Source organism: Panthera tigris, chromosome A3 (assembly GCF_018350195.1).
Source record: "Panthera tigris isolate Pti1 chromosome A3, P.tigris_Pti1_mat1.1, whole genome shotgun sequence".
Lineage (NCBI taxonomy): Eukaryota > Metazoa > Chordata > Mammalia > Carnivora > Felidae > Panthera > Panthera tigris.
In genome coordinates this window covers 22,751,127-22,771,413 of record NC_056662.1, presented here as the reverse complement: position 1 = coordinate 22,771,413, position 20,287 = coordinate 22,751,127, and the positions used below count along the sequence as shown (strand labels likewise).

Sequence of the window (20,287 nt, the reverse complement as noted above, 5' to 3'; positions counted from 1 at the left end):
GTGTGGCTTCCCTGCTGTAAAATAACCATTTGTCATAACAGGATGGATTTGTCACAGTGGGAATTCTCCGCACACAGGTTGCCTTTTTCTCATCGGGTTCCATTTGGTCAGTGCCCCTTGTCCAGAATTGCCAACATTACCCACAATGTTATCCGGAGTTCAGTGGGGCTGCACCCCGCCCTGGTCCTTTCTCTGTTAGTGCAGCCTCACACCGTGTCTGTGGTCAGCTGGAGTCGCTAAGGCATTTTTCCACATGTGCTGCTTTCTTATGTAACTGTCTAACTTGGGATCAAAATCTTAATATAAGCTCTGAGGACTAGGCCCTCTCCCTTCTTAGGTCTCTGGCACCAGGGCAGGCAACATTGCCAGTGCTGACCTGACCTGAACTCAAGGTTTTCCCCATTCAGTTCTGTACTGTTTCATCCCATCTCTCAGCTGCCCAGGGTTCCTGGCTCTGATTCTGTCACCTGATATGCCACCTGTCACAGTGAATGAGCCTGTTAACACCTTTTTTCTATTCTGGGATCCTCTTGGTCATTCAGAATGATGAAAGAGGCCAACAATCCAGGTGCGCAGAGCAGCAGTGTCTGGCTCTACACACAGGACACGGGGGCCTGTGACAGCCTGTAAAAAGCCAGGCTTCTGTGACCCATCACCAGGGTTTGACGTCAGCCCTCCAGAAGTGAGGGTGTTTGGTTTTTTTTTTTTAAGGCATTTTCTAAGTAGTACTTCCCAGACTGGGCCCCTGAGACCTTGGAAAGGCAACAGTGAGTTTCACATGCTAGAGACCGTATTTGAAAAGCCAAACCTTGGATTCTCCACCCTGGCTCCCCACTCCCCACCAGGCCAGACAAGAGGCTGTTACATCAGGTTTTTACACTGAAGTGGGGCAACAGCAGCCCTGTAACTCTGAATATCGTCTACTCAGCAGCACCCTCTACCAACAGTTATAACTTTGAGATACAACAGGAAAGTCATGATTCAATAACTGCAGCTTGGAAACTGGCATCTCTTTAAAGCTCAGACTCCCAGGGGTGGTGGTCATAGGTGTCCTGGGGGGTAGGGCAGGAGCCTCTGAGCATAGCTGTTGGCAGAGCTGACTCTGCAGGCAGGTCTCGGAGGATAAGTAAGACGACAAGATGATGTTTGTGGCAGATTCCAACACAGCATGGACAAGGGGTGGGGCGCCTGACTGGCTCAGTCAGTGGAGCGTGTGACTTTAAGTTTCAGCCCCATGCCAGGTATAGAGCTTTTTTAAAATCTTAAAAAAAAAAAAAAAAGAATGGCAAAGAGTGAATGTTGCCCGACAGGTTGCTCACTGGATACTGTTGCAGTAATGGTGGAAATGGATTTTGGAAACGGCATGCCATTTGGGGTCCCCTGGTCAGAGGCTGAAGGAGGTATAGGGCTCCACACAGGTGGCTGCGTCCCTGAATGCCTGGAGCGGGTGGTCTCCAGGCTGGGAATGTGAAGGCATCTTCCTTTCTCAGTCTGGGGAGAAGAGGGAACACATCCACACTTAGAGCCCCGGACAGGGGGTCCCTGCTCTACCACTTGATGCTCAGCACATGTGCCTTTCTGATCCTCAGTTTCCTTGTTTGTACCGTGAGGAGGTTGCAGTAGTGGGGTGGGTCTCCAGATACTGTGTGGGAATTCCAGATGGAGAACAAAAAAAGGAAAACGGGAGCTGCTCTGAGGAACCTAGGGTGGGATGAAAGTCCAAAAGCCTTCCTCAGTTCCCCCTTGTGGGCCCTCAGAGCCTGGTTTGAAAATTACTGGCATTACTATCTCCTAGGATGTTGGAGTTTGGAGGCTCCACATCCTCATTTCTAATCCCAGCACCCCTTTGACCGGCTGTGTGATCTGGGAAAGGCGGCCTCACCTCTCTGAGCTTCACTTTGAAACTGTAGGAGCCAAGCTGGGGAAGTCCTAGGTGACTGGGAAGCCCATGTGAAGGTTTCTGGTATCTGTGGTGAGAGGGCCAGAGCATCTGGGACCACACATCTGGAGAAGGGCCTGAGGAAGGGGGCCGCTGGCAGCAGTGGTCACAGGCAGGGGTTGGGGTGTACCTTCTCCTTCCATGTGCTGGGGGTTCTGGTCCAGGGTGCGCCAGGCCTCTGCCCCCCATGGCTAGCAGAGCCAGAGGCTGCCACCTTCTAGCCCACTCAGGAAATCGTCACACCCCGCTTGAGGATCCAGGAAATGGGAGCCTGTCTAGGTCCTGACTGGGGAATTGGCCTGGCCAGGATCTCAGCCAGGCCCTGCTAGGTGGCGCTGAACTCCAGCCCTGGGCTGTGTGGTGAAGTTGTAGCCACGAGCACTGGCTCTGGAATCAAAAAGGCTGAGCACAGATCCTGGCTTTCCCACTCACTGGCCATGTGACCTTGCACTGCTCACTTCTTCTGAGCTTCCCTTTTTTCCTCTTTGAAACGGGAATGGTAGGCCTGGTGAGGTGATGAGCTGAGAAGTTAAAGTGCCTCATGCTGGGCCAGCTCACGGCCACCCTCAGCCAGGGGAGATGCCCCGGAGCACATGAAGTCTTCCGGCCCAGAGACCCAGCTGACCTGAACTCTGGGTCCATCTGGACGGCACTGGACTGCCTCTAGCCCCTTAACCCTTCCTCCAGCCCCTCAGGCCTGGACATGTCAGGACAGAACCCTCTCACACCCTTGACCTTAGCTGGGGTGCAAACAGTGCTTCTGAGGAGCAGCTGTCTCCGGTGGTAGAGGGAGGGGAGTTGCCACCAAGCAGGTCCCTCCCAGGCAGCCACTCCAGGCCCATGAAGGGGGTTGGCCATCTGTACTCCGGGCAGGGCTCACCCACCACCTGTGCCCTGGTGCCAAGAGCCTGGAACCAGACCCGGTCTGCCCACCAGGAGAGGCTTTCTCTGTTTTCACCGAGCCAGACTGGAGATGCCAGCACAAGTACCTCCTGGCTGCCTTAATTTCAAGGTTCCCAAGGGCCTCCTTCCTTTCCAAGGGGGAGGCCCTCACAGACAGCCTTCCTGAGAGCTGGGGGAGAGGGGCTAGAGCTCCAGAAAAAGCAAGGTCTGAGGACAGCTGCTCCAGCAGTCACAAAGTCCACATAGTCACGTGTGCCACCGGCTACACTAGGTGGCAGGCAGGTACTGTACTGTGTTTTTTAAAACTTTGAATGAACTAACTCCACTTCAACATTTGAAGGTTTTATTATTATTATCTTTTAAGTCCAGATTTCTGACTTCTCTCACCCAGGTCTCCACAAGCAGCTGTGGACCAGAGGAGTTAGATAACCAATCTCCTATAGACATTTGAACTTGTGACCCCCATTCTAGGTCAATCCACTTAGTTGACAGCTGGGGAAACCAAGGCCCGTAAAGGTTCAGGTCCGATGCCCACCACATCCAGTGTTGAGTCTAGAACCTGGTACCTTGGCCTCACAGAGCAGAGCTTTTCTGCACTGCCATTCTTCAAAGTAAGAAGCCTATTCCCTCCTCTATAAAACGTCAGTGATAATTATCTCCCCTCCCAGGCCTATGTCTGGAACAAAGTAGCACCTGGCCAGGACTCATTCAGTAATGATTCTTTTAAATATGTACTTGTAATACGCCCTCACTGGAAAATGTTGCTGGAAGTGCTGCTTGCTTTCTTTCTCTGCCAGCTTTTAGGAATGGTTATTTTCAATTTCTGATACCCATTCCTTAGGGTTTATTGAGCTCTTATTACCACGACCTCATTGCCCAACTTCAAGCAGACTTACTCAAGGCTTTACTTCGCAACAGACTGTGTTCCTGTAGTGGGGGAGGGTGGGGGTGGGGGCGGGGTGGGTGTGGCGGGGCTCACCTAAAAGCTCAAGGCCCTGGTCCTGGGCATTAGATTCCAACTCAGAATCAGGAGTAAATCATTCTTCCTTGAGCCTCAGTGTGCCCAACTGTCAAATAGGGATTTGTTCATTTATTCAGTACATATTTCTAGAACCCAGACATGTACTGGCCTGGCGCTGGGAAAGCATTGTAATTATACAAGATATTTAGGGTCTCTGCCCTTAAGAACCTATGTTAGTCAGGAGCTCTTTCTGGTAGGAGAGAGACAAAAAACAAGTAAATCAGTAAGTTGGTTAACACTTGAATGAAAACAAATGGGGTTCTCAAAGCTGAAAGCTTTAGACAGGGTGGTCAGAGAGGTCCTCAGATCAAATGGGAAGGGGTAGACATGCAAAGATGAGGTGGGGATCATTTCAGGCCAGGAACAGCAGGTTCAAGGGCCCTCAGGTGGGCATGTGCCTGGAGTGTCTGAGGAAGAGCAAAGAGGCTAGTGCAGCAGGAGTAGAATGAGCAAGGGGAAAGTCTAGGAACTGAGGCTAGAGATGGGGGTAGCAGGGGCCAGTTATTGTAGGCCAACGTGAGGAGTGTGCCTTCTATTCTTCATGGAGTGGGGAGCCTTTGAAGGCTTTAGAAAGGGAAGGAAGTAATCCAATTTGTACTTTAAAAAAATTCCTCAGGCTGCTGCTGTTGGGAGAGGGGCTGTGGGTGTGCTGAACCACTGACAAAGCAGGGAGACCAGAGGGCAGAAGATGGAAGCCTAGACCAAGCCGGGGGGATAGAGGGAAGCCAGTCTCTACAAAATGTGCTTTTGTAGGGGAGGGGCAAGGCCTTGCAGATGGAGGTGGGTGGTAAGGGGGGCATTCCAAGGCTTTTGGAGTGTAATCGAGTGCATGAGGTCCTCTCTGTCAGAGAGCAAGGCCACTGTGGAGGAGGAAAGGATTCAGATTCATTCTGGAGGCTCTCAGCTTGAGATGGCCTTGGCAGTGCACATGGAGCTGCCTGGTGCACTGGGCTATTGAGATAGGAGGTGATACGCCCTTCTGGCTGCTTTCAGGTCTGGTGCTGTGAAACCCTCCAACCATAGTCCAGTTTTGGGGGGACTTTATGAGGGCTGCTGTGGATAGGAGGAAGATGCCACTGTTCCTATTGTCCAAGCGGCCCCAGGAAGCAGAGGACCCTGTCTGAGAGGAGACAGCCCTCTCTTCAGCCTCCTTGCCTTGGTCCCTGTCTTCCCTTTACCAGTTACATTACCTGAATTCTACTTTACCAAGCTGTGCCCTGCCCACATCGGTCTTCACATGCCTTGGAGGCTGTCCTGCTCCTTTGCTCACAGAGGATGCCTTGATGTGAAGGCATTTCCTTGCCACTCGGTGACTATGGTCCATCCTTCTAGATCCAATCAGTCAATCTTAATGTCTTCCTGACAGGCCCCCAGCTTGTTTCCCCAGGAGGTGATCATTCTCTCCTTAATCCAGAAACATTGGTAACAGTAGTTGCAGGGGCCCAGTTATGATTACAGAGCTTCCTATCTCTCATCTGTTTGACTCCTATTCAGGGCATACTGGATATTGCATCCCATTTTCTAGGTAAAATAACTGATGTGCCCAAGGCTGCTCCTACACATGACCCTTACCCAGTTAGTGCAGTGGGTGGGGGGCATAGGGTAGTAGTCAACCTTCAGGCAGCCTGAGTTTAAGCCCCAGCCCCAGCTCTGCCTAGCTGGGAGGTGAGATAAGGCAAGTCATTTCGCCTCTCTGAGCCTCACCTGTAAAATGGGCAATGACAGAGCTACCTCACGTGTACCCATTTTGAGGCTTCAGTTGGCTAAGGTACCATCCATTCTCATTCATAGTAGTTGTATTCATAAAATCTGACAAACACTGAATTAGTGAATACTGAACCATTGCTCCTATGGGAAATAGAGGCCCTGCACATTTTCACCAACTAATCAGTACGTATATTGTTTTGTGTGTGTCTGTTTAAAGATACCTTATTTAATGTACTGATGATTTATTAACACTGAATTGGCCAATAGCACTATAACTCACACCTGAACAAGGCTTATCTGCCACGCGTTTTCTCCATAGGCATATCACAGCCTTCTTGCACTCAGGAATGCTAGATAGCACTTCAGCACTATACTTGGGGGCATTTTAAATAGAGAATCACCAATAAAAAGTACAAAAATGGAAAAACATAGCACTAAATGGACCAGGAAACGGACACTTGTTTACAGTGTGAGAGCCGAAACAAGAAGGCAGAGAGAGTCACCTGTTCAACCTTAGCCGGGAACCTTGTGCATTGGGTGACTCAACTTTTCCTCTGTGCGTGTCTGAGACCACAAACCCCCTGTGACTATTGATTTTGGGGTTACAAATAAATTTTATCAAGGAGGTGAATTCATAGTTACAGGAGGATTGACTATATGTGAAGAGTTTGCTCAGGCCAGGCTTAGTCAGTGCTCAGTGTAGGTCTGCTTTTAGTATTGGAACCATTACCCACAGGAGTGCATCCTGGTTTCTGGACAAGACTCCAAGGCAGGGCCAGGGCTCCCTGAGCTATGTGGCTTTGTCTTCCCCAGTGTACCGCCTTTGTGTCCTCTTGGCTCCTATGGGTTTTGGGATTTGAAACAGGTGTAGATTCCAGAGGCCTTGAATGCCCCCACTGAAGGGTTTGTTCCAAGTCCACTCACTGGGACTTGGCACCATGGAAAGGTTTCAAACCAAGTAATGATGTGGCTGGACTTCTCAAATGGCCCGCCAGGGTGGAGGAGGTACTGGAAAGGCAGGACAGGAGGTTGGGGGACCAGGGAGGAGTGGTGTGGGTGGTCCAGGGGAGGCTGGCTCTAGGTCATGGGGAGAGGAACAGATAAGAAAGGCAGTTAGGAAGCACCTGGTTGTGGGGAGTGGTGGGGGGGGGGTCCCAGGAGGATTTTGGGGGTAAGAGGTGCTGCCAGGCCCTCTTACTGGAGTTTGAAATTAAAGTTTGACATTGCTGACTCTTGGGGCACAGTGAGGGAGGTGGCTTCCAGACTGACACAGTGGGAGAGTGGGGGTCACACGGGTTGTCAACAGGAAAGTGGCTCTGAGAGGGCAGTCTGTCCCTGATCCTGACCCAGCTGCTCAGAATTCCCTTCCAACTTCCCCGGCTTCTGGGGAAGAAACCGGGAAGAAGGGAGGAATTTGAGGCTGGTAAGTGAGAGCTTTGAGTTCTGTTTTTTACCATAGCACACAAAATGAGTGGCCTGATTTAGCTGTGTGGTTTCACAGGTTGCTTATCGGTGAGAGAGGGAATGGGATCTTCTAGGCCCTCAGCCCTTCCTTTGACGAGCCCTTTCCTAAGCCTGGCAGAGCCAGCAAAGGGAGTTGAGGCGGCTCTGGCTCCAAGGCCAGCTCTGTCCGCTCACGTGGGGCTTAAGAGGGCCCCACTGCCTCTTCTGTGAAGCCTGCTGCCATAGCTCTCATGCTATCTGTGGCCCCCCACATCTACTCCTCTTCAGGAGTCTAGGCCTCTTCTTCAGCTCCCCTGCCAAGCTTGAACCCCTGGTTGCCTGCAACACAAGGGTTGTGCCAGGCCTCCAAGGCACTTGCAGTGGGGCTAACTTCCTGGGGTTGCTGCATCTATAACTCTTGGGAGATGGGAGTCACAGCCATTCCACTGTTTGAAGCTCTATTTGGCCATCTTATTACATCTTGATGTTAAAAAACACAATGTAGAAATAAATTCATTCTGACCTGATAAGAGTTTGCTGGATAAAATCTTGAAGCAGAAGGCAGAAATGAGACAAAGGGAGCTTCTTCTTAGAAGAAACAAGGACTTGTGTGCTGTGGGGCAGGAGGCTGGGCTGGATGTCTGGGGCCGGGGGCAGGCTGCACGGAGGAGGCATTGCACAACTGGCTCCTGTCTAAGCCTGAGCTTGAGGGATTGGCATGGCCAAGCTGGGGGCAGGGAAGCACGTGGCCCCCGGGGGCAGTGGCTCAGTGTGCACACATTGCTGTGGCTCAGCAGGTATTTCACTCGGGGTCTTTGAAAACGTGTGTAAGGACCAGCTGGAGGAGATGGTCACACTCAGGGGATGTTCACTCTCTAGCTTCCTGGGCTGAAAAGTTTTCCAGAGTGAGTGGATGAAAAAGTTGGACCTATGTGCTATGTTATTATAAACTGTGGCATGTGGAATATCTCCCAGGGCCAGGGAGGGCCGCAGTCACATCTTGGAAGAGGCAGTGCTGGCCAGGTCCCACATCTTGGGTCTCTGGGGCACTTGCCCCACCTCTAAAATTTAACTGGCAAATGATGACTGTGCACCGTCTGGGCTAGTAACACGCGTGGGACACACTCTCCATCAGGGGCATGGCCACAGCCCTGAGTGCTCCAGCTGACCCACAGAGAGAGGAGGGGGGCAGACCGCCTGGGCCAGCAAGAGCGTTGGATGGAGGGACTGGCTGAAGGACCTGGAAAGGGATTCTGGTAGAATGAGCGCATGTGCAAAGGCTTGGGTGCATGCGGAGTGTGGTGTGTTTGGAAATGGGTACATGTGGCTCTCTGAAGCTGGAGGGGCCATCCTAGGGGGTGGGGGGACAGGAGATGAAGCTACAGAGATGGGTGGTTGGGAGTAGGCTTTAGAAAGGGCTCCAAATTTGGGAGGAGACAAGAACCTTGCATACTCCAGTGTTGGGAGCCTATAAGGGAGCCTTCTCTAAGGCTAAGTAATCTTGATTTGGGGCAGCTGAAGGGTTTTTATACCAATGATGAGGTTCATTTTCTCATTCAACAAATATTATCGAGAGCTTTCTATAAAGCTTAAGGTGTTGCCCTGGGCCTGAGATATGACCCAATATGCCAAGACAGACAGAGTTCCCCCCAGTCCCAAGCCTGTAACCATCAACAAGTAAATGCCTAAATGAGCTGATGACAGATGTGATAGATGCTCGAATGGAGATGCTGGCCCATCTGAAAGCAGAGGAAAGTCAGAGGAGGCCTCTCTGAAGAAGTGACATTTGAAATGTGAGGAGTGGAAGCTTTCCAGGTAGAAGGAGCAGCATGTGCAAGAGCCCCAAGGTGGGAAGAAGGGCGGTGACGGTGTTGCTAGAAGGGGCAGGGGCAGTTGTTGGCCTGTATTTCATGGCATTTCCCACTTGTGAAATGAGAGCTGTTCCGTACAGTTGGGTCCCATCCCCCTGCCCTGGGGAAAGACTGTGCACAGAGCTGAGGGATGCCTGTCACCCGGGGAGCCCCTGACAACCTGAAATCCTCCCTGTGAGTCACATTACTTATCTGGCTGTGACTTGTGCCCAGGAGACAAAAAAAAATCCAAGATAAGTTCACCTTTCCTCTTATCACACCTGGCCCGGCCTCTCGCTAGTTCACTTTCCCTCTAATGAGTGGCTGTCTCAGCCAGGGCTCAGGCCTCTGAGTACGTGTCAGCAGGACTCTGGACCTAGACAACCCTGAGCAGGAGGCTGGAGGGTCAGTCCTCTGTCCAAACTCCTGATTGTGGGCACCTCACTGTCTCCTGGTGGGGGTGCCTCTTCCACACAGATCCCTGCACGCACTAACTCCTCCAGGCCAGTGGGAACTCCACCCCACAGATGGGGACAAGGACCCTGACTGGGGTCACACAGCCTTTGTCAGACTTAGAACCTACGGTTCTGGGTCTGCTGGGCACTGTTGGCCATTGGCTTCAACGAGCTGCTCTTAATGTCCGGCTCTTGCAGGAAAACTTTCCCCAGGGTTGTATAGAGAACCAGCCCAGCCTCTCCGACCAGTGACCTGGGGATAGTACCATTTTGGCTCACAACCCCCACCCTAGGCCTGGCTCACTGTGTACCACAAACTAGTAGCCATGCCAGCCCTGGGCTGAGCCTTACCCTCTGTGACGTAGCCTATGTAATCCCTCCCTGTGGCCATCAAATTAGTATATGACAGAGCTGGGATCTGAACTCAGGCTTGTCTGGTTCCTTGCTGCCCTCTGGTTTCTGGCTTCTTATCATCAAGTGAATGGAATGACTCAAATGGTAGGATTTCAGGTAGTAGAGAGAAGGGATTCAGAGCAGGAATCTCTTCTTCATTCAATGATGGGAGGTTCCGCACCTATCCTTGAGTAGGAGAACAAATGGGAAAATGGTTTGAGTTTGTCAAGGGCTGTGTGAATATGGTGTGCTATTTAGAACTCCTCCCCACCCACTGAACAGATGAGAGTACTGAAAAGTCCAGAGTGAGGCAGGCACTTTTGTGAGGAATTGCCAGGGCCTAGAAGCCAGGCTTCTGCCTTTAGTCTAGCCCTTCTTCCCCCAGCAGTCAGATCTCAACTTGGGCGTCCCCCTGCAGACAGGCTCCAGGGTCTAGCAGGATACTGTGGGGCACAGCGATCAGTGAAGGCCCTAGACACCTGCAGCCCCAGCCTGGCAGAGAGGGGCCTGAAGACTGGGTAGCAGAATGAGGTAGGCTGTGCAACCAAACAGATGTGGTTGCCACTTACTGTTAGCAACTCTGGGTGTTATCCGACCCTGAACCTCACATGCCCCTACTATAGAGTGGGCATAATCATATCCCCACTTTACAGAGTCACTGTGAGGTTTAAATTACAAAGCCATAAAACTGAGCACAGCTCAGTAAATGACCCACCTTGAGGCTGTGAGCCTGTGTGCACAGCCAGCTGAACACAGGAGCCCATCTTGCTTGAGCAGGCCTTTTCCTTCTCTGGCAGTACAAGAGAGGGTCATGTGCCTATTGACCAAAGCGCCGCCCCCTGCTTGCTCTGCTGCCCATGTTCTTCTGCCCATGTGCCACATTTCTCAGGTGGGGTAGGCAGAGACTGGGTGTGTCTGGTGGGATCCCCAGGTTTTCTCAACGCCTCAGCAGGACTGGGAAATTCTGAACAGAGTAGGAATTGAGTGCTCCTGGTTCTGAGCTCCCAGAGCCCTTTGTCACCTCCAGACTCAGGCGTGAGGCATGGCTCCCAGCTCCTGGGCTCTTCTGCTGTGGCATCTGTTACTGTTCACTCATTTCATGGCTGTTTCTCTGCTGATGAGGCTCCTAGCTTTCCTGGAGTCTGTATAGGGCCTGGCCTAACACAAGTCTGTCAGATGAACTGACAGATGGAAGGGCTTTTTAAATTAAATTTTTATATTTAAGTAATTGTAATTTACATACAGTTGTAATAAATAATACAGAGGGATCCTATCTACTCTTTACCCAGTTTCCCTCAATGGTAAAATATTGCAAAATTAATATAATATCATCATATATTAGAATATTCCATAGTATATCACAATATCAGAATACTGACATAGATACCATCCAGCCAATCTTACTGACTTCACCATTTTCCCTTTACTTGCTTTGTGTTTAGTGCTCAGCAGCTTCGTCGTGTGCAAGTTCACGGTCCACCTCCTGTTCTAATTCTTGGCACACAGAGGATCCTTCTTGTCACCCTTTTATAGCCACAACCATGTCCCTCCCTGCCTCTACATCACCCTCTGACCTGCATCTCCCTACCTGCCACTAATCTCCACATCTTTATAATCAGGTCATTTCAAGAATGTTTTGCAAATAGAACCACACAGTATGTAGCTTTTTGAGATTGCTTTTTTTCACTTGGTATAATTCACTTGAGATTTGTCCAAGTTGTTGCTTATATCAGTAGCTGGTTCTTTTTTACCGATCAGGGGTATTCCACAGTCTGGATGTACCACAGACTGTTTAACCAGTCACTGAGGGGCATCTAGGTTGTTTCTAGTTTTGGGCTATGACAAATAAAGCTGTCATGAACACTCATGTATAAGTTTTTTTCTTGTGAACATGTTACCATTTCTATGGGATAAATAAATGCCCAAGAGTGCAACTGCTGGTTTGTAGAATAATTGCATATTTAGTTTTAAAGGAAACTGCCAGGGGGAGCAGATTCATGATCTTTGTGATCAAGAATTTGTGAGTTCAAGCCCCACATTGGATGTAGAGATTACTTAAAAATACAGTCTTTTAGAAAAGAAAAGAAACTACCAAACCATTTTCCAGGGTGGTGGTACCATTTCACATTCCCACCAGCAACATATGAGTAATTCAGTTTCCCCACATCCTCACCAGCACTTAGTGTTGTCACTGTTTTTTAATTTAGCCATTCTGATATGGTTGTGTAGTGACATCTCATAGTGGCAGATGGATAGATTCTGCTGTGCCTTGCTCACGGCCCCTGTGGCACTGGGCCTGGTTTTGTGGGTCTCTGTTGGGCCATCACCATGAACAGTAGCACCTTGAAAGCAGAGCTCAAAGTCACTCATCTGACTCCCACTCCCAGTCCCAGTTTGTTTTAGTCCTCATGGGGGAAACAGCATTTAGAGTTAAGATGCTGAGAAAAGCCCCAGGATCTGACCCAGCCCCTCACAGCAAGTAGCTACTGCTGTTTCAACAGCACCTTCTGTTTCAGACAAAAAGTTGAGCATGTAAGAAGCCAGCTGTGGGCCTTTACTGTGGGCCAGTCCCAGGCCAGGCTGGAATGGGATTCAGAGATGACCCCAGCCCCCACCATGGTAGGGCCTGGTTCCCTGAATCACGGTGGAGAACGGGGAATTGGACCAGGTATGGTGGACTCTTGAGGGAGGCAGACTGGTATATGGGGTTTTCACATAATGAGGGGATGGTGGGAATAGCAAGATGGGAGTAGGGTTAGCTGGATCCTAAAGGATGTATTGGTCTTTGACCAGATAGAAAGGGGGCATCCAAGCAAAGGGAAGGTAAAAAAGGAAAAGACCAGCGGGAACAGTAGGTCTGTCTGTGAGCTTGAGGAGGGAGCAAGGTTAACATTCTTCAGCACTCCTGACCTCTGTATCACTGTCACCGCATCCCCTGCCACTGGGTCAGGCTCTTTCACAGGCTGTGGCACCATGAACTTTATCATCTAGTCCATGCTCCAGCTGGATAATATCTTTGTGTGTGACTATGAGGTGGAGGATGTCATTGGTCCATGTTGGCATTCCCAGCTAGACCTGGCCTTGGACTAGTAGAAGAGTGGGCAGGGCCTATGTCTGTCTGTCTTGGTCACTGCTGTGTCAGACCCCCATTCTCCTGCTCCACAAATCCTTCCTGAGGGAATAGCCAAGGCCAGAGCTAGGGCCAGGTCAGGTGGGGCCTCAGACTTGAAAGGGGTTCCAAAGGTTTGGGACCTTACCTTCTCCTTGCCCTCCTCTCTTCTATCTGCAGGTTCATCATGTCTAGTGGCTTATAAGAAGACCCCACCACCGGTCCCTCCACGTACCACGTCAAAACCCTTCATCTCTGTCACAGTCCAGAGCAGCACCGAGTCTGCCCAGGACACCTACTTGGACAGCCAGGACCACAAGAGTGAGGTGACAAGCCAGTCGGGCCTCAGCAACTCGTCAGACAGCCTGGACAGCAGTACCCGACCGCCCAGTGTGACACGGGGTGGAGTCATCCCAGCCCCTGAGGCCCCGGAGCCACCCCCAAAACATGCAGCTCTGAAGAGTGAACAAGGGACGCTGACCAGCTCTGAATCCCACCCCGAGGCCATCCCCAAAAGGAAACTGTCATCTATAGGAATACAAGTAGGGGTCCCTTTCACACTCTTATGTCCTCAGCCCACCCTGTGCACCTGCCTGCGTGTAATTACATCTGGTGGAGGCCCACTAGGTCTCCTGGGCAAAGTGGTTTGTCTCTTTTGGAGGGTTGGCTCCAAGTGGCCGAACCAAATTCCACCCATAGCCATGCCTTCCTTACGTTTGCCCACATGTTGCAATCTGTAGCCGTGGGCATGTGTCCCTGTTTCTCCAGTGGGTCATCCCAGTCAATGTAGTTACACTCAGCCAGCCATCTCCTGTCCACTGTTCACCTGTCTGTCTGTCTGTCCACTCCACCCTTTGCCCTGCCAGCCAACGCGTGGGAGGTGGGACTGGCCTAACAGTTCTCTAATCCAAGGTCAGCTCGGGTGCGGAGGCTGCAGCCCCGCTTGGCAGCGGGAGCAGCATGGAGCCTAGACGTCGATGGGCCTGGGGCCCAGGACCCAGGGCCCTTGAGCCATGGGGGTTGCTTGAGGGGAACTTTACCCAGAGCCTTCTCGGGCCTGGGGGACAGGTAGGTGGTTTGAGGCACCAGGCCCATGTCAAGTTGAGAAGTGTGATGCTGGTCCTGAGGTCTCCCTCCATAGGAAAGGATCCAGGCAGATATTTCCCCAGGACCAAGTGGCCAAAGCCAGCAGACCCTCCTGGAAGCCAAACTCCCTGTCCACCCACAGCAGGACAGGGTGTACCAGCTCCCCTCTACTGCTTCACAGCACCTCCTGTACACATCAGACCACAGTAATCTGTCTTGTCAGCTGAGCTGGGGAAACTTGAGCCCTGCTTTGCAGATTCAAGAGTTGTTCTCAGTCCAGAGTGCAAGGACTCTACCTGCCCTGACTGAGCCTCCAGACTAAAGTGGAACACGCTCAGGGCACAGAAGAAGGAAAGTGGCTACAGTGAGCATTGAGCTTGGGAAAGGTGGAGCCCTCAAGGAGGTCAGGGTGGTGTGCATTGTGGCTTAGGGCTGGAAGGGCTCTCCCATTTCCCCAGCTGCCTCTGATAACTGGATGTGGCTGAGTGGATGGCAGAGGGCTAGAATGCCAAAAGAACTTGGGACACAAGGGAGACTGAATGGGTTCCAACCAGAGAAAAACTCATTAGCCAGTTTCTTGCACTTGCCTGGGCTTCAGTTTCCCCACATGTACAGGAACAGAGTTGTCCGGGAGATTAATGTTTTCTGGGCTCCTTCATAAGGGGTTCAAGTCCCTGCCCTGTGCAGCTGCTCCAGGAGGGATTCTAAGGGACATAGAAAGTAGCCTAGTCTCTTGGTCTTAACCACGCAGGGTCTTTGGGCAGCCCCATCCTCTCCCTGGCCAAACCAGATACTCCAGTCTTTTCAGAAGGTCTTAGTCTCACTGTTGGTTCCTTTCATCCAGAAATTTACCTGGGGATGAGCATCCTAGCTCTTGGGCCTTCCCCTTCCCTGGTTTCACCCCCACCTGTTCCAAGCTCTTGTCGCAGCTCTTTGAGATTGGTGATGCTGTACTCCCTGAGCTGGCGCCTGCTGAAGGAGAAATGCAGTTGCATCCCCGTGGCGAGGAGGAGCCTGGCGCCCAACCCTCTGCCACTTCTGTGAAGCCAAGAGATTGGGAGTCCCCAATTTCCAAGGATACCCTGACAACCCTTATCCCATCCCTTGGTACCTCAAGCCCTAGGTCAAGTGTGGATTCTCCCTCATCCATGAGCAATGATGGAAGGGCCGGCCTGGCTGCTCCACGTCCATGCAGCTTTGTCCCAAAGAAGAAAGGCAGATTCGGGGCATCACTGCTGCCGTGTTTCCTTCCACTTCACAGGAGTGGAGAAAAAGCACTAGCTTTGCACTTGGCCCTGTCCCTGGCCCTTTCTGCTGCTCCCCAGGCCCACCCACTGCTGAAAGTAACCTCAGCCATCGAGGCCCAGGGACTGCATCCTGTAGCGTCCTGGGACCTTACTGGCTATTGCCTTGGGGCAGTTTTCAAATCCAGAACCGATGTCCAAGGTTTGGCCCTAGTACAGGCGCCTCCAGCCTGCCCTTCAGCTGCAGGGTTGGGGAGTGATCTTTGCCTCAAGACAGCCCCCAGCTTCGACTACACCAGATAACGGCTGTGGCTTTGTGTGTGTGTGTGTGTGTTTTCTTTCTCTTTCGTCGTCCTTCTTTTTTTTCTTCTCTTTGATGCGTGTAAAGGAGAGGACTAGAAGGAACGGTTCCCACCTCTCGGAGGACAACGGACCCAAAGCAATCGATGTGATGGCACCCTCCTCAGAGTAGGGAAAGCCAGTCATCTCCACCCCATCCCACCTCCCGCCCACCCACCTGCCCGCTCCGCGCGAATGAGCAGTGCCCGGCTTAACTGGGTCCAGCCTCGGGCCCACGTGCAGTGTCCGCATGCCTCGTGTCTGTCTGTCCTTCTGCGTCGTCCCACTAATGTGAATTTCAGCAGCAAGTGTGGTGTTTGTTTTTTATTTTTGTCTTTGTCTCCGTGCCGTTGCTGTCGTTGTCCTTCAATAAGGTTGACTGCATTCAGCCAGTGCCAAAAGAGGAGCCCAGTCCCGCTACCAAATTCCAGTCCATCGGGGTTCAGGTAGAGGACGACTGGCGGTAAGTCGCATAGAGGCGGTGGCTGCCTCTCCCTCTCCTCCCCTTCCCTCTGCTCTCACCTCTCCTGCTCTCCCTAACCCACTTTTCCTTGCTGGATTTCTGATAACCAAGCTGGGTTTGGGGTTTGGGCAGTGGCCCAGGCATTGGAGGCTGGGCAGGCAGGCGGGCGGGCCCATGAGCGCTTGCTCTGTGAGATCAATTGGCCCACGGGGGGCCGCAGCCGGCAGAGACACGGCCCAGCACCCCAATGTTGGTGGTCTTCTGGCCCCCACTGCAGTAAACAGGCAACCTTATGACCTTGTCCATGTGTGTGTGTGCGCGTGTGGGCGCGGGTGGGGCAAGGGCTGAGCAGAGAATGAGGCAGGGGCTGTGGGACCCGCTTCAGGCGCATGGTGAGCAGACGATGCATCCGTTTCTCTGTCTCCCGTGTGTCCGGGTCGGGGTGGCCTCTGGTCTCTGGCCCTCTTGGTGACTCTCACCCCTTCCTGTCCCCACCCCACTCCACCCCCCTGTCCCCCCCCCAGAAGCAGCGCCCCCTCTCACAGCATGTCCTCCCGACGGGACACCGACTCAGATACCCAGGATGCCAACGACTCAAGCTGTAAGTCATCTGAGAGGAGCCTCCCGGACTGTACCCCACACCCCAACTCCATCAGCATCGATGCCGGCCCTCGGCAGGTCCCCAAGATTGCCCAGATCAAGCGCAACCTCTCCTATGGAGACAACAGCGACCCTGCCCTAGAGGCATCCTCGCTGCCCCCGCCTGACCCCTGGCTCGAGACCTCCTCCAGCTCCCCGGCAGAGCCAGCACAGCCAGGGGCGTGCCGCCGGGACGGCTACTGGTTCTTGAAACTACTTCAGGCAGAAACAGAGCGGCTGGAGGGCTGGTGCTGCCAGATGGACAAGGAGACCAAAGAGAACAACCTCTCTGAAGAAGGTGAGTGCTGCAGGGATGGGCCCCGGGCTGGAGAGAAAGGTGCACAGCTCGTTCTCCAGCCTCGGAGCCTCCAAGTGGGAAAGGCCTCAGTTTCTCTTCTTGAGTCAGCTGTGAGCTCTCCTCTTATTTCCATTCTTTCCTCCCTTCTATCTACCTAAGCTGAGCTTTCTCAAGGAAGGGTGTACAGGCTGTGGGCTTGAATCCCAGCCCTTCCCTTCCTAGTGAAGTGACCTTAGTCAAGTGCCTCCGAACCCTCCGTTTCTTCTATGTAATGTAGAGCTACTCCTGCCTTCTCTGGGGGCATTTGTGAGGATTGAAGGTGGCAGTGCATGTAAAGGGCCCGAAGACGTGTGGGACACAGAAAGTTGGTACCATGCTTATGTCTTAAACAGCTCCTTATTGAGTGCCTACTGTATGCCAGGCACCAAGGATCTAACCATGGGCCTCAGCAGGGTGTGAGGAACTGTGAATGGGTGAAATAGAAGCCATCTACTTCTCTACTTCTGTTTCTCTCTATCCATGCCTCTTTCCAAAAATCCCTCTAGGAAATGAGTTCCGGAAAGAGCTAAAAATATGTAGGGAGCCTAGATTCACAGGTGGTTGTTAGCAGGAGAGAGGTGGCCCCTGGGAAGCTCCAGGCCGTGGCCCCAGCAGCTACACTCTGCCCTGACTTGGTTCAGTCCAAGCTCATCCTCCAAGAGAGCCCCTCTACAGAACATGCAGGAAAGACAGGTCTCCAGAGTATCCAGAAAGGATGAAGTCAGCATCCCACTGACACCTGATGGCGTGGAGCCTGAGGAGGGTACCCTTGGATGGGTCTGTATCCATAGACCTTTAGGCCAGTTCCCAGGTTTAATGTCACACCTGCTGCTGCACAGGGAACTGTTGTGAGCTGTGTACTTAATAACTTTGCACAGTAAGAGTATTTAACAAATCAGAATGGAGCCAAGGACCAGAGAGTGCACTGAAATACTTCTAATAGGAACCATCCAGCCCACTGCCCGACCTCAGACTTCTCTGCTTGCAGCTGTCGGTAGCTGTACATCCTGGTATTTGCCTTCCTATTCCTTTTTTTTCTTTTAAATGTGATTACCTCTTAATTCTTCTCAAATCAGTCATCGTCATGTATTGATTTCCTGCTTATAAGAGGTGAGTAGTTAGCTGTATCACCTCTGCCTCCTGTGCCCCACCCTGCATGTCTTACATCACAGTTTTGGCTTAAGTAACCACCAGTGCATTTGTTTACTGTAAGCATGTAAATATTATTGTTCACTGCAGAGCCTAATACTATATTATGGTTTAATTTCCTTTTCTTACACACTTTATTTTTCCTAGCATAAATGATTGCCCCATCTTTTTTATACGCTTCATTTTCTAAGTTCTTATTTGTAATGTTTTACACACTCCACCAGATCTGCCAGCCTTCATCAGTATTATTTTTCAGATATGCAGACATATCAGATAATCTCATGATTTCATATTTTTCCTGGTGCACTTCTGTCCTCTGTTCTGATCTGGCTAGGTTACTCTCTGGGCCTGCTGCCTCACTGCTATCCAGAAACTTCCCTTTTCATCACCTGGGACTGCCCTTGGCCGCTGTCCCATGGGGGACACCCTGCTTTCCAGACCACGTGGCCTTCTGCTTTCTTGGCATAATCCCTCATTTTGCTGGAACACACCTTTAGTTCGAGATAAATTTTTGGCAACTGCATGTCTTTATTCAGACCTCACACGGTTTGGCTGAGTATAAAGTTGAAAATAATGAATTATATATGTAATGTATATGTATATGTTTGTATATATAACATATGTACGTATAAAAATGAAGTTGAAACAATTTTCTCTCAGGATCTTTAAGGCTATATTGTGTTTAGCTTCTGTTACTTGTGCTGAAAAGTTTGATGCATTCTAATTTTCAGTCCTTTGTGTGTTTTTACTATGGAAGCTGTTAAGCTCTTTGCTTGACCTCTCTTGTGAAATTTCTCAGTGCTGTGCTGTGGAATGGGACTTTGTACAGGAATGTACTGTGCCCATAGTTGATAGCCCCTTTCTATATGGAGATGCAGGTCTTTTGTTTCTGAGCAATAGCCTTGCATTAATTCTTAAAAATAATTTCCTTGCTTTCATTTGCTCTATTTTCTCCAAAATTTGTGTCACTTAGACGTTGGACCTGCTGGATTGAGCCTCAGTCTCTGATCTTTTCTTCCTCATATCTTTTGGTTATCTTTCTGTAAGGCTCTTTCTTTTTTTCTTTTCCATGCTATAACATCTGTATTGATAAATAGTTTGCATGCCATGAAATTCACCCATTCACCCTTTTATTTTTTATTTTTTGAGAGAGCAAGAGAGAGTGCGTGTGCACACACATGAGCGGGAGAAGGGCACAGAGAGAGAATCCCAAGCAGGCTTCATGATCACAGATCCCAACATGGGGCTTGACCCCACAACCCTGGGATCATGACCTGAGCCACAATCAAGAGTTAGACGTTTAACCGACTGAGCCACCTAGGCAGTAACACCCTTTCAAAGTGTACAGTTCAATGGCAGTTAGTACACTCAGTGTTGTACGACCATCACTATTAATTTCAGAACATTTTCGCCACTCCAAAAAGAAACACTGTAACTATTAGTAGTCACTCTTGGTTCCTGCCACTTTCTCAGCTCTTAGCAACCACAATTCTGTCTCGGTGGATTTGCCCATTCTGGACACTTTTATAAACGGAATCATACAGTATCTGGTCTTTTGTGTCTGGCTTATGTTTTGTATAACATTTTTAAGGTTCACTCAAGTTGTAGCAGTATCAGCACTTCATTCCTTATTGCTGAATAATAGTCCATTTTATGGGTATACTTCATTTTTTATACATTTCATCTGTTGATGGACATTTGGGTTTTTTCCACACTTCGGCTAGTATCAGTAATGTTGCTGTCAACACCGTGTATAAGTTTTTGTGTGGAAGTATGTTCATTTCTTTTAGATATATGCCCAGGAGTAGAATTGCTAGATCATATGGAAACTCCGTGTTTAACTTTCTGAGGAACGTGCCAAATGATTTTCCACAGTGGCTGCACCACTTAACATTCCCACCAGTGGTATATGAGGATTCTAATTTATCCATATCCTCACCAACACTTGCAATTATTGGTCTTTTTTTTTCTTTTTTTTAAGTTTATTTATTGAGAGAGAGCACAAGCAGGGAGGGGCAGAGAGACAGGAGAGAGAGAATCCCAGGTAGGCTCTGCACTGTCAGCCTGATGCAGGGCTTGAGCTTGCAAACTGCAAGATCAGGAACTGAGACGAAACCAAGAGTCAGACACTTGACCGACTGAGCCATCCAGGCACCCTGCAACTACTGGTCTTTTTGAATCTAGCCATCCTCGTGAGCGTGAAGTAGTAT

The 20,287-nt window shown here is 50.6% G+C and overlaps 1 protein-coding gene across 6 annotated transcripts in view; it reads left to right on the top strand.

The window, feature by feature from the left end:
• DLGAP4 (DLG associated protein 4) overlaps positions 1-20,287 on the top strand; it is an 85,018-nt gene that overhangs the window by 38,418 nt on the left and 26,313 nt on the right. For 4 of the 6 annotated variants that reach the window (XM_042980459.1, XM_042980460.1, XM_042980463.1 and 1 more), the window contains 3 exons: positions 13,001-13,362; positions 15,864-15,952; positions 16,477-16,889. In XM_042980459.1, the coding sequence (XP_042836393.1) occupies positions 13,001-13,362; positions 15,864-15,952; positions 16,477-16,889 (864 nt within the window). Of the gene's footprint in view, positions 1-12,227; positions 12,380-13,000; positions 13,363-15,538; positions 15,619-15,863; positions 15,953-16,476; positions 16,890-20,287 lie in introns of all 6 variants that reach the window. The other 2 variants (XM_042980462.1, XM_042980464.1) reach the window with 2 other exon arrangements.